Source organism: Cherax quadricarinatus, chromosome 68 (assembly GCF_038502225.1).
Source record: "Cherax quadricarinatus isolate ZL_2023a chromosome 68, ASM3850222v1, whole genome shotgun sequence".
In the NCBI taxonomy this organism is placed as follows: domain Eukaryota; kingdom Metazoa; phylum Arthropoda; class Malacostraca; order Decapoda; family Parastacidae; genus Cherax; species Cherax quadricarinatus.
The window spans coordinates 15,891,464-15,914,372 of record NC_091359.1 but is presented as its reverse complement, the minus strand read 5'-3'; the positions used below and the strand labels follow the sequence as shown (position 1 = coordinate 15,914,372).

General features: G+C 37.2%; 1 protein-coding gene and 1 long non-coding RNA gene across 2 annotated transcripts; one reads left to right on the top strand and one right to left on the bottom strand.

Moving 5' to 3' along the window:
• Positions 1-211: 211 nt before the first annotated feature.
• Positions 212-22,909, bottom strand: LOC128697731 (serine-rich adhesin for platelets). Its single transcript, XM_053789595.2, has 5 exons — positions 22,729-22,909; positions 16,296-19,862; positions 9,407-9,451; positions 5,943-6,194; positions 212-4,946 (listed from the first exon to the last, which is right to left on the bottom strand). Exons 1-5 carry the CDS (start codon positions 22,738-22,740, stop codon positions 4,863-4,865), a joined length of 3,960 nt encoding a protein of 1,319 aa, XP_053645570.1. The 5' UTR covers positions 22,741-22,909; the 3' UTR covers positions 212-4,862.
• Positions 1,779-16,282, top strand: LOC128697732 (uncharacterized). Its single transcript, XR_008408341.2, has 3 exons — positions 1,779-1,873; positions 6,433-6,547; positions 15,838-16,282. It is a non-coding gene; the product is annotated as an uncharacterized lncRNA (long non-coding RNA).

Sequence of the window (22,909 nt, the reverse complement as noted above, 5' to 3'; positions counted from 1 at the left end):
GCAACTAAAATGCCGGGAGCAAGGGGCTAGTAACCTCTTCTCCTGTATATATTACTAAATGTAAAAGGAGAAACTTTCGTTTTTCCTTTTGGGCCACCCCGCCTCGGTGGGATACGGCCGGTGTGTTGAAAGAAAGAAAGAATATATATATTATATATATTATATATATATATATATATATATATATATATATATATATATATATATATATATATATATATATATACACAGTGGACCCCCGGTTAACGAACTTTTTTCATTCCAGTAGTATGTTCAGGTGCCAGTACTGACCGAATTTTTTCCCATAAGGAATATTGTGAAGTAGATTAGTCCATTTCAGACCCCCAAACATACACGTACAAACGCACTTACATAAATACACTTACATAATTGGTCGCATTTGGAGGTGATCGTTAAGCGGGGGTCCACTGTATATCCTAGGTAGTAGGTTGGTAAACAGCAACCACCCAGGGAGGTACTACCATCCTGCCAAGTGAGTGTACAACAAAAACCTGTAATTGTTTTACATGATGGTAGGATTGCTGGTGTCCCTTTTTCTGTCTCATGAACATGCAAGATTTCAGGTAAGTCTGGCTACTTCTACTTACACTTAGGTCACACTACACATACATGTACAAGCATATATATACACACCCCTCTGGATTTTCTTCTATTTTCTTTGTAGTTCTTATTCTTGTTTATTTCCTCTTATCCCCATGGGGAAGTGGAACAGAATTCTTCCTCCGTAGGCCATGCACGTTGTAAGAGGCGACTAAAATGCCGGGAGCAAGGGGCTAGTAACCTCTTCTCCTGTATATATTACTAAATGTAAAAGGAGAAACTTTTGTTTTTCCTTTTGGGCCACCCCGCCTTGGTGGGATGCGGCTGGTGTGTTGAAAGAAAGAAAGATATACAGTGGACCCCCGGTTAACGAACTTTTTTCATTCCAGTAGTATGTTCAGGTGCCAGTACTGACCGAATTTTTTCCCATAAGGAATATTGTGAAGTAGATTAGTCCATTTCAGACCCCCAAACATACACGTACAAACGCACTTACATAAATACACTTACATAATTGGTCGCATTTGGAGGTGATCGTTAAGCGGGGGTCCACTGTATATATATATATATGTCATGCCGAATAGGCAGAATTTGCGATCTTGGCTTAAATAGCAACGTTCATCTTGCCATATAGGACAAGTGAAAATTTGTGTATGCAATAATTTCGTCAAAATCATTCTGAACCTAACGAAAAAAATATATATCACTGTGTTTGTTTAGTATTAAATTACTGTAAACAAATCTAAAATATATTTAGTTGGGTTAGGCTAAAATAAATTGCTTTTGTTATAATAAGGTTAGGTAAGTTTTCTAAGATTCTTTTGGTGCAAAATTAAATTTTTTTACATTAACACTAATGAAAAAAATATATCTTTAAATGTATAAGTGAACATTTCAGAAAGGACTTAATTTTAAATGAGTTCTTGCTAACTGACCAGTTTTACATATTTGGCACAATAAAATATATATATATATATATATATATATATATGAATGTCTGCTAAAGTATAGGTGAGGTGACCAGTTAGGCACAGGTAAGGCAGGTAGTCTGATCAGGTGCAGAGTCCATGGCAATAGAAGTCAGGTAATGTTAGGTGGTCTGGATCAAACACAAATAACACAATTTATCATGACCTGACTCCTTGAGGCAGACTCTGCCTAACGTTGCAGTGGATCTCATCCGTATCTGATAAGACCATCTTACCTCCTCACCTGACAGGTCACCTCATGTACACCAAATGGGACATCTCGCTTTCTTCTGATTTCAACCTAGTTCAGCATCTGATCCCACCACTTCACAGCACTAATGCATGTAAGAGTCACTTTCGATATTTAATGCATTGTACTTGAAAAAGCCTCATGTAAGTCAACAGTTAAACTAATAAAGATCTCCTTTTCTAACAAGTGCCTTTTTAAACTAAATTTGCATTATTATAATGCTAACAAAGAAATAGTGAAGTACAGCCTGAATAAAATTTTCATATATGGTAATCATTAAAATCTGTTAAATTCACACTTCAGGTACTATTCAACTGGTCATTTCTTGTAACCAAGAATTTAAAGTCTAAAAAATGGTAATGATATTATATGCAGAAAATTTAGCTGCTAGCTAGCTAGCAGGTCAAGATATATCAGGTTTATTTAATTGTCAAGCAAGCTTGTTCTTATGTAATCTACAACCTAACAAATAATTAACTCAACTTGAGAGGTTAGCTCTATTTAACTAAAAAGTTGACTGAAATACCAGTTTCTAGTTCAGGCAAGTGGGAAGAAATGTTCTCTAAAGGCTGGATCTATCTCAGAGGCATTAAGCTGCAAAAGATATAATGCTTAGTACTGTATAATATGCTTAATCCTAGCATGTGGGCTTTAGTAATTTTTGAACTCCATAATACAGGTACTTATATAAACTTTATTGTAAATTAAAATCAATACTTAAGAGAGTATTGTGACATAATGTGCTCTCTAAAATATCTGAATCATGGTATAGCCTCATAAGGTCCATTTCCAAGTTTTCTAAGGCCTCATTGAATCTGAAAGACAGTACTAATGTTTTATGTGAGTGTAGTCAGAGAAACATTGGCCTGTAGAAAAGTTTTTTAACCCTTAAACGGTCCAAACATATATATAAGTTCACTTGCGTAGCGCCCCAAATTTTTTTGAGAAAAAAAAAAAATTTTTTTAATAGGAAAAAAGAGCATATGGTACCCAGGCATCCCCAATTATTTTAATAATTCTCTCATGTCTAGGTGACTCAGGCTTATCGTGGCAATGTTGAATAAATGACAAAGAAAACGTATATAACAAGAAAAGGCACAATACCGTATATGTACGTTTGGGGCACTACGCACGTGAACGTATATATATGTTTGGACCATTTAAGGGTTAACAGGCAGTGTTATTTATAGGATTTCCAGCAAAATCATATGTATACTAATACTCTACTGTACTCATGGAAAATACTAAATCTGTAAGAGATATTCAATGCTGCTTAACAGAGAGAGAGAGGGGGGGAAATTATGAGAAGAAAATGAAATAGGATGAGAATGTAGCAATCAAAGCTGGGATAACAGAACAACTGTGAATAAAATGCTATGGACAGCATTGGCACTAGAGGTAATATCTCAAGAGTGGAGGTCTGACAGAGTAAACATACCAGGTACAATATCCCATGACTACACAGCTTGTAAAAAGAAGAAAAAATATATGCCACTTCTTACGGCTTCCTTTGTTTCACTTTAAAACTCATTTCTGCTTAACAAAAGTTAGACAGAGCAGAACAGGTTTTAGAGTAGCTACCTTTCATTACTTCTTGAGCAGGGAAATGTCTTGATGCTAGTAAGGGATCTTGATCCTATAAATTGGAGATACCCCTTCCTTTCCTTGGATCAATCTTTGATTACTTCCTGCCCTTCCCATTGCCCAGGCACTGTATGACCCCCTACAGGTTATACAGTGCCATGAATGTAATAGTAGTAGTATACAAAGGGCATACTTATTATCCTTTGTGATCTGGCAGAACATGCAGTGGAGAAGGCTGGAGATGCACCTAAGCTACCCCATCCCAATGAGATGTAATAAAACAGCTGTCACTACTACTATAACTTCTACTACTTTGTACTATTATTAATCCTATTACTTTTACAACTACAATTAAAAATAGTTCTGGGAAAGAATGTGTCTTGAAGCCAGCCAGCCAGCCTAGGGCAGTTACCAAGGAGTGACCAATGAGGCAACAGCCAACAGAGCAAGCAGAAGCATCATATCTAAACATAAGTCATATAATTAATTACATATTCCTTCTGGCACATCCTCCATATGTTATAAAATTAAAATTATCACTGGGATGAACTCTGATGCTTATGGTACCTTATTAATGCCATAACCTCAAAGATATTTTTCCCTACTATCATTCATAAAAAAATTTCTTTCAAACAATAAGTCTACTTTCATCTACGTCCTCTATTTTGCAATTTCCAGACAATTCTCTCATGAGGAATCCTATTAAAAGTACTGTACTAATGTACTGTCAATATTATCTGCCATCATTTCTTTCTTGAATGAATATAAAATTTCCAGATGGAAAAAATGTGCTAATTACTCTTAGGACAAACTTCTGTTACTCTTGTGACAAACTTCTGTTACTTTTGTGACAAACTTCTGTTACTCTTGTGACAAACTTCTGTTACTCTTGTGAAAACTTCTGTTACTTCTGTGACAAACTTCTGTTACTCTTGTGAAAACTTCTGTTACTTCTGTGACAAACTTCGGTTACTTTTGTGACAAACTTCTGTTACTCTTGTGACAAACTTCTGTTACTCTTGTGACAAACTTCTGTTACTCTTGTGAAGACTGCTACTTCTGTGACAGATTTCTGTTACTTTTGTGACAAACTTCTGTTACTCTTGTGACAAACTTCTGTTACTCTTGTGACAAACTTCTGTTACTCTTGTGACAAACTTCTGTTACTCTTGTGACAAACTTCTGTTACTCTTGTGAAAACTTCTGTTACTTCTGTGACAAACTTCTGTTACTCTTGGGACAAACTTCTGCTACTCTTGGGATAAACTTCTGTTACTCTTAGGACAAACTTGTTACTCTTGTGACAAACTTCTGTTACACATGACAAACTTCTGTTACCCTTGTGACAAACTTGTTACTCTTGGGACAATCTTCAGCCAGTTTTAAATCATTCTAGGTACTGTACTGTATAATTCACAAGAACAGCATATCAAAAGGTTCACTGTTATACTTACTTATTTTTAATAAGCTATTATGTGATTTCTTCATATATTTGTTGTTTAGCTCATTTTCCTTCCATACCTGTTTTTATTTTTGTTGGTTTTCTTTACAATATGTGCATGTGAAGCCAGGTGCAAAATAGGCTGTGGAAGAAATAAGGACAAGTTTATCAGACAAAATTCTTACAATATTTTGCCTGCAGTATTTTGTAGAAAATATCACAAAACTATGGTACAAATAATATTTTGGCCACATAAAAAAAAAAGATTTATAATATTGAATATTACTGGAAGAAAATGTAGTCTCTCTGTATTACTACTGTACCATGTTCATCTATCACTGACCTTGCAATACCTATAAACAAGTTAAATGTTGATAAATTAGACACATGTGCAACTCTTGGGTATCTTTATTGAGGAAGCGTTTCGCCACACAGTGGCTTCATCAGTCCATAGAAAGGAGAATCTTGAAGAACAGGAGGAGAATGAGGTAATCAGTCCCTCAACCTTGAGTCGATGTGGTCAGTCCATCAATCTTGAGTAGAATGATTCTACTCAAGATTGATGGACTGACCACATCGACTCAAGGTTGAGAGACTGATTACCTCATTCTCCTCCTGTTCTTCAAGATTCTCCTTTGTATGGACTGATGAAGCCACTGTGTGGCAAAACGTTTCCTCAATAAAGATACCCAAGAGTTGCACATGTGTCTAATTTATCAACATCTCGGTTCTCTGAACCATTCATCTACAAAGTTAAATTTTGTAACCTAGATTACCAAGAAATGTTAACAGGGTTGGCCACAAAAAGTTTAAATCTGTCATCCAATTCTCATTATTTGTAATCATGAGTCAACTTTAGATTAACAATTGTCTGCTTGTTTATTCTCTTTGTAATGCCTAAATTTTTGTTTGTATACCCTTAATGTCCTTATATATGTATATAAGAAAATAATAGTTAATGCCATTGTAGTCTTAAGTTAGGCTAAGCTTGCCCAAAATGCTCTGCATAACTATGGGCTGTCTGTATGCACAACCAAATGTCACACATCTCTGTACAAACACTGTATCATGCTGAAATTAATCATTTTCTTTATCATAATATTCTGAAAATCTATTCAATAAGAAATCAAAACAATACCTTTTTATTTGCATTAATTTTTTTGACTGCAGAAACCCAGCGGTCCCCTCCCAAAATGCTATAGTCAGGTACAGAACTTGTGTTTATCAGTCTTGTCCCTGATTTCTGACAACTTGAGAGTGAAATGTGCTGAGCTTCACCATATCTACTTTTTTTACGTAGTAATGCTGAATTTTGTGAAGCGTCAGTTTCCTGGTCGCTGTGCATTTCATCGCTGTCAATGCTCCAGAAACTTGATACATTTTTCTGTGTCTGCATGAGAAACAGAAGTTACAAAATTTAATGGTGAAAAGAATGTCTAGCAGATGATGATTTGCAATCTTACTTTAAGAAAAGGTTTATCATTTTAAATACAGTTGAACCACCAAATTCACTAGTTTCCTTATTTGCAAACTTTTGATTATCCAACTTTTTGTTGAAGGGTGTCCTGCAGATAGGTTCAATTATCTGCAAGTTTTTGATGGTGCCTGTATTTTTTTCTTTTTACTAGTGGCACAACCCTTAAGATAGAAATTAACTACAGGATTTCACTCAAAATGTGATCAATGGACCTGAAATTCAGAACATGGTATCAACAAAGCAGCATCACCCATCTCATTAAACAAGTAAGTTTTTTAATTCTCCTATTTATTTAATTTCATACTCAGTTACATATGTCTTTCAATTGGGAAAGCAAGTTTATTGTCAGCTAATAAAATTGGCTTGTTGAGTAGACAGGCTTTTCAGAAACCTGAGGTCCATGGGAAAATTAACTTAAATAAAAGGGGTCCTTCCTAGGTAGCAGGTTGGTAGACAGCAACCGCCCAGGGAGGTACTACTGTCCTGCCAAGTGAGTGTAAAACGAAAGCCTGTAATTGCTTTACATGATGGTAGGATTGATAGTGTTCTTTTTTCTGTCTCATAAACATGCAAGATTTCAGGTACGTCTTGCTACTTCTACTTACACTTAGGTCACACCAGGAGGCCTGGTCACAGACCGGGCCGCGGGGGCATTGACCCCCGAAACTCTCTCCAGGTAAACTCCAGGTAAACACTACACATACATGTTTTTTTTTTTTTTCAACAAGTCGGCCGTCTCCCACTGAGGCAGGGTGACCCAAAAAAGAAAGAAAATCCCCAAAAAGAAAATACTTTCATCATCATTCAACACTTTCACCACACTCACACATTATCACTGCTTTTGCAGAAGTGCTCAGAATACAACAGTTTAGAAGCATATACGTATAAAGATACACAACATATCCCTCCAAACTGCCAATATCCCAAAACCCCTCCTTTAAAGTGCAGGCATTGTACTTCCCATTTCCAGGACTCAAGTCCGACTATATAAAAATAACCGGTTTCCCTGAATCCCTTCACTAAATATTACCCTGCTCACACTCCAACAGATCGTCAGGTCCCAAGTATCATTCGTCTCCATTCACTCCTATCTAACACGCTCATGCATGCTTGCTGGAAATCCAAGCCCCTTGCCCACAAAACCTCCTTTACCCCCTCTTTCCAACCCTTTCGAGGACGACCCCTACCCCTCCTTCCTTCCCCTATAGATTTATATGCTTTCCATGTCATTCTACTTTGATCCATTCTCTCTAAATGACCAAACCACCTCAAGAACCCCTCTTATGCCCTCTGACTAATGCTTTTATTAACTCCACACCTTCTCCTAATTTCCACACTCCGAATTTTCTGCATAATATTTACACCACACATTGCCCTTAGACAGGACATCTCCACTGCCTCCAACCGTCTCCTCGCTGATGCATTTACCACCCAAGCTTCACATCCATATAAGAGTGTTGGTACTACTATACTTTCATACATTCCCTTCTTTGCCTCCATAGATAACGTTTTTTGACTCCACATATACCTCAACGCACCACTCACCTTTTTTCCCTCATCAATTCTATGATTAACCTCATCCTTCATAAACCCATCCGCCGACACGTCAACTCCCAAGTATCTGAAAACATTCACTTCTTCCATACTCCTCCTCCCCAATTTGATATCCAATTTTTCTTTATCTAAACATTTGATACCCTCATCACCTTACTCTTTTCTATGTTCACTTTCAACTTTCTACCTTTACACACATTCTCAAACTCATCCACTAACCTTTGCAATTTTTCTTTAGAATATCCCATAAGCACAGTATCATCAGCAAAAAGTAACTGTGTCAGTTCCCATTTTGAATTTGATTCCCCATAATTTCATCCCACCCCTCTCCCGAACACCCTAGCATTTACTTCTTTTACAACCCCATCTATAAATATATTAGACAACCATGGTGACATTACACATCCCTGTCTAAGACCTACTTTTACCGGGAAGTAGTCTCCCTCTCTTCTACACACCCTAACCTGAGCCTCACTATCCTCATAAAAACTCTTTACAGCATTTAGTAACTTACCACCTATTCCATATACTTGCAACATCTGCCACATTGCTCCTCTATCCACTCTATCATATGCCTTTTCTAAATCCATAAATGCAATAAAAACTTCCCTACCTTTATCTAAATACTGTTCACATATATGCTTCAATGTAAACACTTGATCTACACATCCCCTACCCACTCTGAAGCCTCCCTGCTCATCCACAATCCTACATTCTGTCTTACCTCTAATTCTTTCAATTATAACCCTACCGTATACTTTTCGTGGTATACTCAGTAAACATGTACAAGCATATATATACACACCCCTCTGGGTTTTCTTCTGTTTTCTTTCTACTTCTTGTTCTTGTCTATTTCCCCTTATCTCCATGGGGAAGTGGAACAGAATTCTTCCTCCATAAGCCATGCGTGTTGTAAGAGGTGACTGAAATGCCGGGAGCAACTGGTTAGTAACCCCTTCTCCTGTGTAGATTACTAAAGTTAAAAAAAAAAAAAAATTTTGTTTTTCTTTTTGGGCCACCCTGCCTCGGTGGGTTATGGCCGGTTTGTTGAAAGAAGAAGAAGAAAAGGGGTCCTTGGTGGTGAAAAGGTTGGGAACCACTGTATAAGAGTAAACACACGAAGAACAACAAGACTTTAAAGTTGAAGACTGAATTATCTAAAATTATATTAAACCAAATAATTAAGGAAAATAAATTGTTGTTTTTACCGATACTAAGTTTTAGGCCAGTCCCAATGACACCAAAATTAGCTGATACACCCCTAGTGAGAAGTGTTATTTTTGTTATATTTATGAATAAGTGGTAAATCTGTGGGGAGGTCTGATAGTATCCAAGGATGGGATGGAATCAGATCTGAACCAGAGAAGAAGAGGTTACCTCTAATTTCTTGCATCAAGAACTATTCAATGGGAGGTACTGAGCTATGAACCAGGGAAGGAGAGGGGTAGCTCCAATTTCTTGCATCAAGTACTGTTCACCAGCATCATGGGACCTATCCTCCTTGAGGAGAATAAGTTGTAATGCAGAGATAAGGAAAAAAAAAAAAGAGATAAAAGCTGTAAAAGACTAACCTTGTTACTCTGTTGGCTAGTCTGGAAACTTTCCATTTGCATGCTCTGTTGAAAAAACAAAATGTAATCATAATTATAATAATCATAATCTTCAAGACAGCATCATTAAGAATGTAAATCAAGAATACTGAAACAAAATTATAAATATCATTAAAATATTATTTTTATTATATTCGTGGGAAAGTCCTAAATCTACATTATTGGTTTAAGTAGAGTAGGACTGGTTTATTGTTAGACGTATAAAGTCCATCAATTCATAGCACACTCAGCTCACACACTGAGGTCAGGGATTTAATCCCCGGTACAGGTGGACACATTAGGACGTGTTTTCTTAAGGCACCTGCTGTCCATGGTCACCTACCTCACAGTAGTAATAAGGTAAAATAATGAATAATTAGTATTTACCACTCTTAACCTATCTAGACTTAAGTAGTCTTTAAGTACAGCCTCTCCACACTTAGCGACATACAGTAGAACCTCGAGTTTCAGCCGTTTTGAGTTTCGGTCACTTTTTTCGCCTAAATTTTGTCTTGAGTTTTGAACAATACCTTGAGTTTCAGCTGCCATACCAGACCTGTCCACTCTCACACAAAGCATCCCATGCATGCGTTAAGAGTCAATCTGGCTTTGTTTCTCCTCGAGTGAACATTACCCTGTGTGTTCATCCAAACATTTCACAATCCATTGTTTTTATGTGCTTGGTAAAGAAAGTGAGAAACACAATAGAATTGAAGAAAGAAATTAAGGAAATTTGTGCAATGTGAAGTAGGGTGTAAGCTAAGAAATATCACCCTGAGCAAGCTGAAACAAGCTGTCTCTGCAACATGTTCAGTGACAAAACTATGTCCCATTTCAGACAAATGCTAAAGAGATGCCAGAAACAGAGGTCTCTGGACATTTTTTTTGTGCAAAAGGGGTCCAGTGACTCTCAAGCTGGTCCTAGTGCCAGTAAAAGACAAAGAAGGGAAGTAACCCTAGATAGGGCTTTGATACCGGAAGTCCTTATGGTGGGGGATTCCCCTTCCAAAGATTAAGTTCTCCCTCTCTCCTCCCTGTCTTCCATACACCAACAAAAGTCTTCAATAAAGGTATGTAGATGTGATTTTAAATGTTTATTTATCTATTTCACTAGTCATTTAAGTACTATATGTATTTATAATTGTTTTGTGTTTGTAAAACTTTTTTTTTTTTTTTTTCAACAAGTCGGCCGTCTCCCACCGGGGCAGGGTGACCCAAAAAAAGAAAGAAAATCCCCAAAAAGAAAATACTTTCATCATCATTCAACACTTTCACCACACTCGCACATTATCACTGTTTTTGCAGAGGTGCTCAGAATACAACAGTCTAGAAGCATACACATATAAAGATACACAACATATCCCTCCAAACTGCCAATATCCCAATAGTTACATATTCTTTAAAAAATGTACTTTTTTTTTTTAAATATTTTTGGGTGTCTGGAACGGATTAATTTGATTTACATTATTTCTTATGGGAAATACTGCTTTGACTTTCAAACAATTTGAGTTTTGGCCGAGCTTCTAGAACGGATTACAGCCAAAACTCGAGGTTCCACTGTACTCATTTACTGACGACTCAGACTTACAATGGGCTCTCTAACCAGTATGCATACCTTTTCTCTTTATTACAATATATACAGTACACTACTGTATAAACATTTTAAAATATACCAGAAATGCTATAAATGGTGCAAAGGTGACATTAAAACAATATCAAAGTTGGTTGACACAAACCCATTACCATTATAGTATGACTTTCTTTGTACCTAACAAATTGTAAAATGTAATCACACATTGTAACTTTTGCAAAGAAATAAATTTTGTATTTGTATCAGTAAAATAGATATACTTGGGTGTTAGTCGACTGATGTGAGTTGTATCCTGGGACAAAACTGACCTAATTTGCTCGAAATGCTCTGGATAACAAGGGGCTTTCTATATAGTAGTATCTCATTGATGTTAGCTAGGCCTGTATACCTTGTACATGTACTTGTAGAAATAAAGATTATTATTATTACTAGGTAGTAGGTTGGTAGATAGCAACCACCCAGGGAAGTACTACCGTCCTGCCAGATGACTGTGAAACAGAAACCTGTAACTGTTTTGCATGATGGTAGGATTGCTGGTTTCTTTTTCTGTCTCATAAACACGCTAGATAACAGGGATATCTTGCTACTCCTACTTACACTTTGGTCACACTTCACAGACATGCACATGCATATATATATATACATACATCTAGGTTTTTCTCCTTTTTCTAAATAGCTCTTGTTCTTCTTTATTTCTTCTATTGTCCATGGGGAAGTGGAAAAGAATCTTTCCTCCGTAAGCCATGCGTGTCGTATGAGGCGACTAAAATGCCGGGAGCAATGGTCTAGTAACCACTTCTCCTGTAGACATTTACTAAAAAAAGAGAAGAAGAAAAACTTTATAAAACTGGGATGCTTAAATGTGTGTGGATGTACTGCGGATGACAAGAAACAGATGATTGCTGATGTTATGAATGAAAAGAAGTTGGATGTCCTGGCCCTAAGCGAAACAAAGCTGAAGGGGGTAGGGGAGTTTCAGTGGGGGGAAATAAATGGGATTAAATCTGGAGTATCTGAGAGAGTTAGAGCAAAGGAAGGGGTAGCAGTAATGTTAAATGATCAGTTATGGAAGGAGAAAAGAGAATATGAATGTGTAAATTCAAGAATTATGTGGATTAAAGTAAAGGTTGGATGCGAAAAGTGGGTCATAATAAGCGTGTATGCACCTGGAGAAGAGAGGAATGTAGAGGAGAGAGAGAGATTTTGGGAGATGTTAAGTGAATGTATAGGAGCCTTTGAACCAAGTGAGAGAGTAATTGTGTTAGGGGACCTGAATGCTAAAGTAGGAGAAACTTTTAGAGAGGGTGTGGTAGGTAAGTTTGGGGTGCCAGGTGTAAATGATAATGGGAGCCCTTTGATTGAACTTTGTATAGAAAGGGGTTTAGTTATAGGTAATACATATTTTAAGAAAAAGAGGATAAATAAGTATACAAGATATGATGTAGGGCGAAATGACAGTAGTTTGTTGGATTATGTATTGGTAGATAAAAGACTGTTGAGTAGACTTCAGGATGTACATGTTTATAGAGGGGCCACAGATATATCAGATCACTTTCTAGTTGTAGCTACACTGAGAGTAAAAGGTAGATGGGATACAAGGAGAATAGAAGCATCAGGGAAGAGAGAGGTGAAGGTTTATAAACTAAAAGAGGAGGCAGTTAGGGTAAGATATAAACAGCTATTGGAGGATAGATGAGCTAATGAGAGCATAGGCAATGGGGTCGAAGAGGTATGGGGTAGGTTTAAAAATGTAGTGTTAGAGTGTTCAGCAGAAGTTTGTGGTTACAGGAAAGTGGGTGCGGAAGGGAAGAGGAGCGATTGGTGGAATGATGATGTAAAGAGAGTAGTAAGGGAGAAAAAGTTAGCATATGAGAAGTTTTTACAAAGTAGAAGTGATGCAAGGAGGGAAGAGTATATGGAGAAAAAGAGAGTGGTGAAGCAATGTAAAAAGAGAGCAAATGAGAGAGTGGGTGAGATGTTATCAACAAATTTTGTTGAAAATAAGAAAAAGTTTTGGAGTGAGATTAACAAGTTAAGAAAGCCTAGAGAACAAATGGATTTGTCAGTTAAAAATAGGAGAGGAGAGTTATTAAATGGAGAGTTAGAGGTATTGGGAAGATGGAGGGAATATTTTGAGGAATTGTTAAATGTTGATGAAGATAGGGAAGCTGTGATTTCGTGTATAGGACAAGGAGGAATAACATCTTGTAGGAGTGAGGAAGAGCCAGTTGTGAGTGTGGGGGAAGTTCGTGAGGCAGTAGGTAAAATGAAAGGGGGTAAGGCAGCTGGGATTGATGGGATAAAGATAGAAATGTTAAAAGCAGGTGGGGATATAGTTTTGGAGTGGTTGGTGTAATTATTTAATAAATGTATGGAAGAGGGTAAGGTACCTAGGGATTGGCAGAGAGCATGCATAGTTCCTTTGTATAAAGGCAAAGGGGATAAAAGAGAGTGCAAAAATTGTAGGGGGATAAGTCTGCTGAGTATACCTGGTAAAGTGTATGGTAGAGTTATTATTGAAAGAATTAAGAGTAAGACGGAGAATAGGATAGCAGATGAACAAGGAGGCTTTAGGAAAGGTAGGGTGTGTGTGGACCAGGTGTTTACAGTGAAACATATAAGTGAACAGTATTTAGATAAGGCTAAAGAGGTCTTTGTGGCATTTATGGATTTGGAAAAGGCGTATGACAGGGTGGATAGGGGGGCAATGTGGCAGATGTTGCAAGTGTATGGTGTAGGAGGTAGGTTACTGAAAGCAGTGAAGAGTTTTTACGAGGATAGTGAGGCTCAAGTTAGAGTATGTAGGAAAGAGGGAAATTATTTCCCAGTAAAAGTAGGCCTTAGACAAGGATGTGTGATGTCACCGTGGTTGTTTAATATATTTATAGATGGGGTTGTAAGAGAAGTAAATGCGAGGGTCTTGGCAAGAGGTGTGGAGTTAAAAGATAAAGAATCACACACAAAGTGGGAGTTGTCACAGCTGCTCTTTGCTGATGACACTGTGCTCTTGGGAGATTCTGAAGAGAAGTTGCAGAGATTGGTGGATGAATTTGGTAGGGTGTGCAAAAGAAGAAAATTAAAGGTGAATACAGGAAAGAGTAAGGTTATGAGGATAACAAAAAGATTAGGTGATGAAAGATTGAATATCAGATTGGAGGGAGAGAGTATGGAGGAGTTGAATGTATTCAGATATTTGGGAGTGGACGTGTCAGCAGATGGGTCTATGAAGGATGAGGTGAATCATAGAATTGATGAGGGGAAAAGAGTGAGTGGTGCACTTAGGAGTCTGTGGAGACAAAGAACTTTGTCCTTGGAGGCAAAGAGGGGAATGTATGAGAGTATAGTTTTACCAACGCTCTTATATGGGTGTGAAGCATGGGTGATGAATGTTGCAGCGAGGAGAAGGCTGGAGGCAGTGGAGATGTCATGTCTGAGGGCAATGTTTGGTGTGAATATAATGCAGAGAATTCGTAGTTTGGAAGTTAGGAGGAGGTGTGGGATTACCAAAACTGTTGTCCAGAGGGCTGAGGAAGGGTTGTTGAGGTGGTTCGACATGTAGAGAGAATGGAGCGAAACAGAATGACTTCAAGTGTGTATCAGTCTGTAGTGGAAGGAAGGCGGGGTAGGGGTCGGCCTAGGAAAGGTTGGAGAGAGGGGGTAAAGGAGGTTTTGTGTGCGAGGGGCTTGGACTTCCAGCAGGCATGCGTGAGCGTGTTTGATAGGAGTGAATGGAGACAAATGGTTTTTAATACTTGACGTGCTGTTGGAGTGTGAGCAAAGTAACATTTATGAAGGGGTTCAGGGAAACCGGCAGGCCGGACTTGAGTCCTGGAGATGGGAAGTACAGTGCCTGCACTCTGAAGGAGGGGTGTTAATGTTGCAGTTTAAAAACTGTAGTGTAAAGCACCCTTCTGGCAAGACAGTGATGGAGTGAATGATGGTGAAAGTTTTTCTTTTTCGGGCCACCCTGCCTTGGTGGGAATCGGCCAGTGTGATAAAAAAAAAAAAAAAATATTATTACTATTATTACACACAGGTTAGTAACACTGCATGTCACCTGCACACCATCACTGAAGGATATTTCAATGCTTTAAGTAGGGATTAAAGAAACTCGGCAAATATACAATGACAGATATACACCTGTCAGGAAATATGTATTGAGATAATCTACAGCAGGCAGGAGGTAACACTCTTCAGCAATAAAATACATCATGATAAAAAGTTGAATAAACTTCATATACCGGAGAACAAGTTCAGGTATTATTAAAGGTATCCTCAAAACATGCTTACCCTCTTGTTGTTCCATTTTTTTTATAAATGCACCAAAAACTGCCATTGTACAGTCAACCCTACAAATTTGTGGGCTTCTGTATTCGCAGAATTTGATCATTCAACACTGGTGAAAGTTTTTCTTTTTCGGGCCACCCTGCCTTGGTGGGAATCGGCCAGTGTGATAATAATAATAAAAAAAATATAGGGGTCCTCAACTCATAAACACTCAGGTTATGATGATCCGAACCAACATACAAGGTTCAAAAGACGTAATACTATTTAGAGAACAGCTATTTTATGAATGCTAATCTGCAGTTACAAATACATATTTGTGACACATAATTAATCTTTGTACTTTTTTCAATAGGATGATATATTTAGGAATACAAAAGGCTCACTCTTAAGCTGAAACACAGGGAATTCAATTCATATGTAAGTTGAGGAGCCCTTATAAAGTAATACTACTTCCAAATTTGTGAACCTTGATTATATGATGCTTTTAGTGAAGTGTCTAGTGTGAGTAATTTCAATAATTTGCTGATCTTTGCAGAGCCCACTTTTTGACTCGACCTCTTCAACCACAAATAGGTGAGTACATGGCCCCTGATATGAAGAGCAACCATGGGATTTTGCTGAAAATGTACTCACTGAATTTTCCACATTCAAATCTTTATTTTTTTTCCTCTCTCAGGACATTATTTCTTATGTGAGTATTTATGAGGTTTGGGCAATATTAAAGACATGGGCTCTGAAATGCAAAAATACTCTAAATCCAACAAAAAATTTATTATACGGAAAGAATTTAGTGATATTCATAGTCCTGAATTGGCAGGGGCCTTAAAAACCTAAAGTCCTCAAATTTTAAAGCAATTTCTTTGTAAAGGATTATAAAGCACATTTCAGATTTGATGCAAGTACGTAATGTAAAAAAAAAAAATGGATCTGTTTATACAGCAAAAATGCAACAGTGCTGGTTATTAAGTTAATAACATGAAACCAAAGACCTACCTGAAGCTTTGAGTTGGAAAATGTATCCCAGACCTTTAAGAAACTGCGGAGGCTACCACGGTGACCAACACTTACTGAAGTGCTCTCCACAATGGAATGCAGATGCAATTCTTCACCCGACTCAGAATCATCTACAGGATGAGAAGGATGCTTTCTGTGTACATCTTGAGCTACATGCCCATTTAACTGAGTTTGTGTGCCTGAGTCAACTTGTTTTTGTAGACCTAATCTTTTATTTTCTGCAGTTTTTCTGTATGTAAGACATTCTTCTTCCAAACTCTTTGAAATTTCCTGAGATACTAAACCATAATCTTTCATCTTTGGGGAATAGTCATTGTCATTTGTTTCAATGTGCATTTTACTGTCTTCAGGAACTGTCAAGATATCAGTTGGTTTGGCACTAGGCGAAGGTAATACAGGTACTATGACATTTTCAACAATTCTTGAAAAATCTTGTTCTGTATCTTTCTGAGACATCTTGTGCTCTTCAAGATGTACAGGTTTTCCAGCAACTTTACAATGACTAATTGCCACTTTACCATCAGAAGACTGATGTCTCTTCTTTGTTACATCTATATCAGCAATTATATCATCTTCTAAACATTTATGCCAGTTTTGATTGTTTGTTGTTCTGTTTTCAACATGTTTGTTTGATGTACTGTTGACTTCTCTTTGTGTACCACTAGTATTACTCGAAGTTCCATCAGGTGCCACTGTTACATTTTCCATTTGGTCTGCTGTAGCATTGTCATCTTCTCTTCTGGGTGCTTTATTGTCACTATCTAGGCTATCTTCTAACAAATTAAACCTGTTCCTCCTCTTTCTTTCTTCATCCTTGCTAAAGAACCGGAAGACAAGACGGCTACTGGATTCAGATAATTTCTTATTAAGTACTAGCTTACCTTTCATTTTTTGTAAAAGGGTATCGTCCCTACAGGACATATGGGTAGCCTCTGTTTCAGATTCTCTTGGTAATTTCAATGATGAGGTTTCCTCATTATGACATTCTTCCAGCAAAGTGCTTTGTATCACTTTGTGTGGTTCATTACTGACCTGAACTTTTTCAGAAACAGTTACTAATGTTCCCTCTTCACATGTTCTTTTTTGTTTAGGTCTATTACTTTGCTGTTTTGAAGGGGATTTGGGAAGGAATGAGCCTTTAGATGAATTATGAGAAATCTTTCTTTCCTGCACATGAGATGCAGTTTTTGATGGGCATGAAGCCACTGCATTACTTCCTGAAATGTTTTCTGGTTTCTTCATTGTAAGTGACAAATTCTGCAAAAACTGAGCCTGCAGTATGCGCTTATCTCCTGTTTTTTCCCAGGCCCTTGTCCTCCTCTTACCAGTCAGTTCCTTTACTGTTTTATCTTCATTTATGCTACAAATTTTTTTTGGTAACAAATGTGAACTACATTTTGGAACCATTTCCTTTACAGAAAGATTGTACAGGTTATCACATGAACTATCTTTCACTGGTGAAGCTTTCACCATGTTTAAAACTTTCAATCCTGTCTTTGTAGTTTCATCTGCTTTTTTTGTTAGCCTATTTTCAGTTAATGTGGGCAATTCTACTTGTGACTGCCAGGTTCTCTGTGACAATCCTTTTCTCATAGATCGAGTTTGCACTCTTTCTTCATCAGTTATTACTGGTACTTTATTTTCAAGTAAAATGTTAGTTTCTTGTGTGTTTGAATGCAAATTTCCACATTTTGGATATAATTTTTTCGTACAAACTGCTTGAAAGTTATTTTTACCAGATGTACTATTTTTCCTGGGTCTCCCTCTCTGTCTCTTTCTACACACTTCCTCATTGATTACGTCATTTTCAGGTAAAATGTGACTTTGTGTCTGTGAACACAAAGTTCTATTTTTTTGAGTTGTTTTCCTTGTACAATCACTCTGAATACTCTTTTTACCAGTTGCACTATTTTTCCTGGGTCTCCCTGTCTGTCTCTTTTCACACATTTCCTTATTGATTACTTCAATTCCAGGTAAAACGTAACTTTCTTGAGTGTGTGAACGTAAATTTTTATATTTCGGAGATATTTTCTTTGTACCAACAACTTGAAAACTATTTTCACCAGTTGCCCTATTTTTCCCTGTTTTCTTCATTACCTTATTTTCTGACAAGTCATGCATTTCTTCTAGTAAAGAATGCTTAGCTCTATGTTTAGAATGCATTTCTTCTGGCTGCACTTTATGACATTCAGCATTCTTATCCTCATCTTCCATCTTAGCTTTCTTATTGGTACTCATATTTTGAAACGAATTACTTCTCTTCTTCAACTTCAGTGTTCCTTTTGGCTCTTTTTGACAGGAACCTCCTGTAACAGAAGTATTTGGTAGGCTTTCCAGCTGCTGTGATGCTTCATTTCTTTTGCTGTCAGTGAAAGCAAGAGAATATAAGGGATAATGATTGTTGTTACTCATATAGGATGCAAGTATATTTTTCTGATTAACTGGAGGCACAAAAATAACATCAAGTAATTCTGTAAGAACAATTCCACAGGCATTTGGTGTAATATCCAGTAGGTTCTGAGCAGATAATGGTGAACTGGTGGATGTTTGTGCATGAGTGAAAGATGACGAACTGGTGGATGCTGGTGAACTGGTGGATGCTGGTGAACTGGTGGATACTGGTGCATCAGTGGATACTGGTGAACTGGTGGATGCTGGCACATCAGTGGGTGTTGGTATGCCAGTTGACGATAGCACAATGGTGTTTGTCAGTGCACCAGTGACGGCTGGTCCCCCAGTAGATGTATTCACTGGTGCATCAGTGGATGATGGTTTACTGGTGGGTGCTGGTATACCAGTGGGTGTTGATACACCAGTGGATGTTGGTGTACCAATAGGTGTTGGTGCACCAGTAGGCACTGATATAACTATGGGTGTCGGTTTGTCAGATGGTAATGGTACACTCCTGATATCGTATACCTTTTTTGTCTTGGCCCAATTTCTTTTTCTTCGCCCTTTAATTGGTAAATTATCGTGATAATTCTTCCCATTCTCATTACTATGTAAATTTTTCGGTCCTTTTACTAATTTTTTCATGTTTTCTGATGTCTCTTTTAAAAATTCTTTTACTTTAATCTGTTTAGAATTACTGCATTGACTTTCATCACTACCAGTTAAAAGTGCACTACTATCACTTGGACTAAATGTATTATGCAATAAAAGAGATTTATTTTCAAATATATCTTCCTCTATCTCTTTAATCTGATAGTCTTCTGGCAAACACAACTCTATTTTACGCTTATTCAGTAACTCCTGCACTTCCTTGGAGAAATCTAAGTCTTTTAAACCATTGACTGATGTGCTGCATTCCAAGCTTTTACTGGTCTCTAAAGATTGTCTTGGTGCACTGTAGCTGGATTTGAATTGCAGGTCGTATTTCGGAAGTGGTTCCTCAAAGCTTTTACTATCTGTGTCTGGTGGTGAAAGACCATGAGAGAGGCAAATATATTTATCTATGATGGAACAAAATCTGTTGTAGTTTCTCTGAGTAGCACACTGCATTAACGTCTCTAAAGCAGGGTAATCTGCATCACTTGGAACCACTTCCTGAAAAAAAAGAGGTAAGGGATAGCAGCAAAGCACACAATTAAAATTAAAATTTCTGCTTAAAACTAAAACATTTATACGAGTTAAAATGATGCAGTCATGTTGATATACATCTAATCGCATGTTATCTTTATGTGCATTACAATTTTTACTTATATAGCAGAATATTGATTTTACCATGCACCAACAGCCATATAACAAGGCATATGAATAACAGAACTCAAGTGCAGATAGTCAGACCTCATTAAAAAACTGAAAACTGTCACTAATTATAGTGATAGAAGGCTATATAATTTTATCTATAAACACAAAAATATCACAGATATAACCTTTATTTGACATTATAAAAATATTTTAGTGCATATTGGAATCACATTTATTATCAAAAGATTAAAGTCATCCCGACAAATTAACTAGCTTCTGTATTCACAGATTTTGATAATCCAAAGTTTTTACTGAAGTGAAACTAGGTAATAGATTCAATAAGCCATACCACAGGTGGGGACTGAACTCGTGGTGAGTCATAAAACTCCAGGCCAGCACGTAAGCCACTGGGCTTACGCTCATTAGTGGTCACAGTGGGGCCTGCGCTAACATTTCTATGGTGTATAAATATACCTAGTTGGATGAATCTTATTGTAGCCAGCTGGCCCAGTGGCTTACATGCTGGCCTGAAGTTTTATGATTCACTCGCCACAAGTTCAGCCCCCTCCCATGGTATGGTTTGTTTGCAATCGTATCATTACGATTTCCTGAGTCAAAATAGATTCAATAATTCAGTTTTTCCGAGTCAATAGGGAAAATATCAAAATGCTGGTGGTTGTATCTGTAAACTTAAAAGGTTCATTAAATTAGATAATATTTTTACTCTGACCATTGTTGAACTAAATGTATAGTTAAATTTTAATCATAGTAGTTTTATCACAGTATCAAGATATTTATCGATACAACTGGAAAAAGTAGATCCAAAATTGAGTATCATGTGGAAAAACCCTCATAGTAAATGCTATTTAATTTTTGATTAATTTTTCAATCATATTTACAAAAAATTGCACTATAAAGAGTAGTTTCAAGTAAAGCTAGTTGGAAATGAGGCGAGAATCGTGAATTTAAACTCTATTTTGGTTCGGAGCTGTTGTCTTTTTTTCTACCTTGGTATGAAAGTCATTGGTCAATTTACCCTGCATCTTTCCAAATCTCTAAGTGACAGAAAATGTTATAATTTGCCCCTAAAGAAAAAAAAATCCATGTCCTAAATGCTGTTTCTCAAGTGCTTAACTGGCATGGTTCTAGCTTGATTGCCACTTGAGAAAATTCCTGACCCTACTATACATGTAACTTGAGCTATAGTTTTTGAACCTACTACATGCCATGTTAAGGAAGTTGAGCTACAATTCCTGAAACTACTATAGGCCAATTTCCTCAACTAAGTATGCAGTAGGTTCAGGAACTTCAGCTCAACTTCCACAGCTAAGCACATTAAGTCTAAGAATTGAAACTCATCCTCCTGAAACAATTAGGCATGTAAATGGTCCAGGAACTATATAGCAACTTCTTGAAACAGACAGACATGTAATAAATATAAGAGATAGTTTGTGAGTGCATAGTCATGCACATCAGTGAGCTCTGTTTATGTTCAAGTGTGAACTTACTGGAGTTCTGTGATAGAATTATAGACAGATAGACAGAGGACCGAGCCTTCATCACTCCTCAGGTTGAGTGACTCGCACAGTTCTGGTGCTTCAGTTAAAGTCTGGTAACATTCTAACGTCACCACCAAAAGCAGGTAAAACTTATGCAACTGAAAGATTTACTTCATGGAAGGATACTTTATATACTAATTTAAATGTTGCGTGTTAATTATTTTTTAATGGAGGGGGTTTGGTAAGGTTTTTGTATACGTAAGTAGATAAGCTTTTATTTAGGCCTTATACATAATTTTAAACTTTAATAATAGTTTTCTATAGAAAATTATGTAGAATAAGATATTATTATAATCACAGGGAAGCGCCAAACCCGTAGGAATATACAGCGTATGTGGGGGGATGGAAGGTATTTAGGCTCAATTCAGGGAACCGGAGCACAGATCTAATTCCCTAGTTCAAGAGCCCCTCACCAGCATCAAGGAACCTCCCTTGAGGGGTTAAAGTAGGATAACCCCCCAAAAAAGTCAAGGAATGTGACTTATTCCCACTGGTATATGGTAACTAGCACATATAATGTATTCCACTATTACATGTCTATACTGATTACATGTAAGAAAAGCCTCTTTTTAAGTTAATGTAGGTGATTTTACAGGCAGTACTGTACATGTAATTTTTTATGACTGCTCAGTTGGCAGTGCACTCAGCCCCCACACTGAGTGTCCATGGTTCAATCCCTGGCACAGGTGGAAACGTTGTAGATACCTGGGTGCTAGTCCACTGTTCTGGGTCGCATCCTGGGGGCTAGTAGAATATCTTAGATAGGGATAGGCTTTGAAATGAGCTGAGGTAAGATAGCAGCTCTTAGGCTGTAAAATTAATGTGTAAAATAAATTCATGCATTGGTAAGTAAGTTTATTTAGGCACAGGTAGACATAAGTACAATTATCATCAATTATCATACATAGTAAGTGCAAAATAACTAGGATAACCCTCCCCCAAAAAAGTCGTTTATATAGGCACAGGTACACATAAGAACAATCATCATACATAGCATAAATTACCAAGGATAATCCAATGTGAACTTTTACACATATAAACATTTGTATCGGTAATTTAAACCTTATTAAATCTCAAATAATAGTCGAGGCCAGCAAGATCACCAGCACCGAGGTGCCTAATTTCAAAATTTACACACTCGCTAGAAGTGTTAAATGTATCACCTGTTCGTTCATTATACAAGAAGTCTCGTGAACCACTTTGATAGATGAGACAAGCCAGTGAATGGTGAGATAAACCAGTGGGAGGCGAGGTAAACCAGTGGAAGACGAGGTAAACCAGTCAGAAATAAGATGTCACAGATCACCGCCTTTTTTTAACATTTTGTAAACAAACACTTTGATA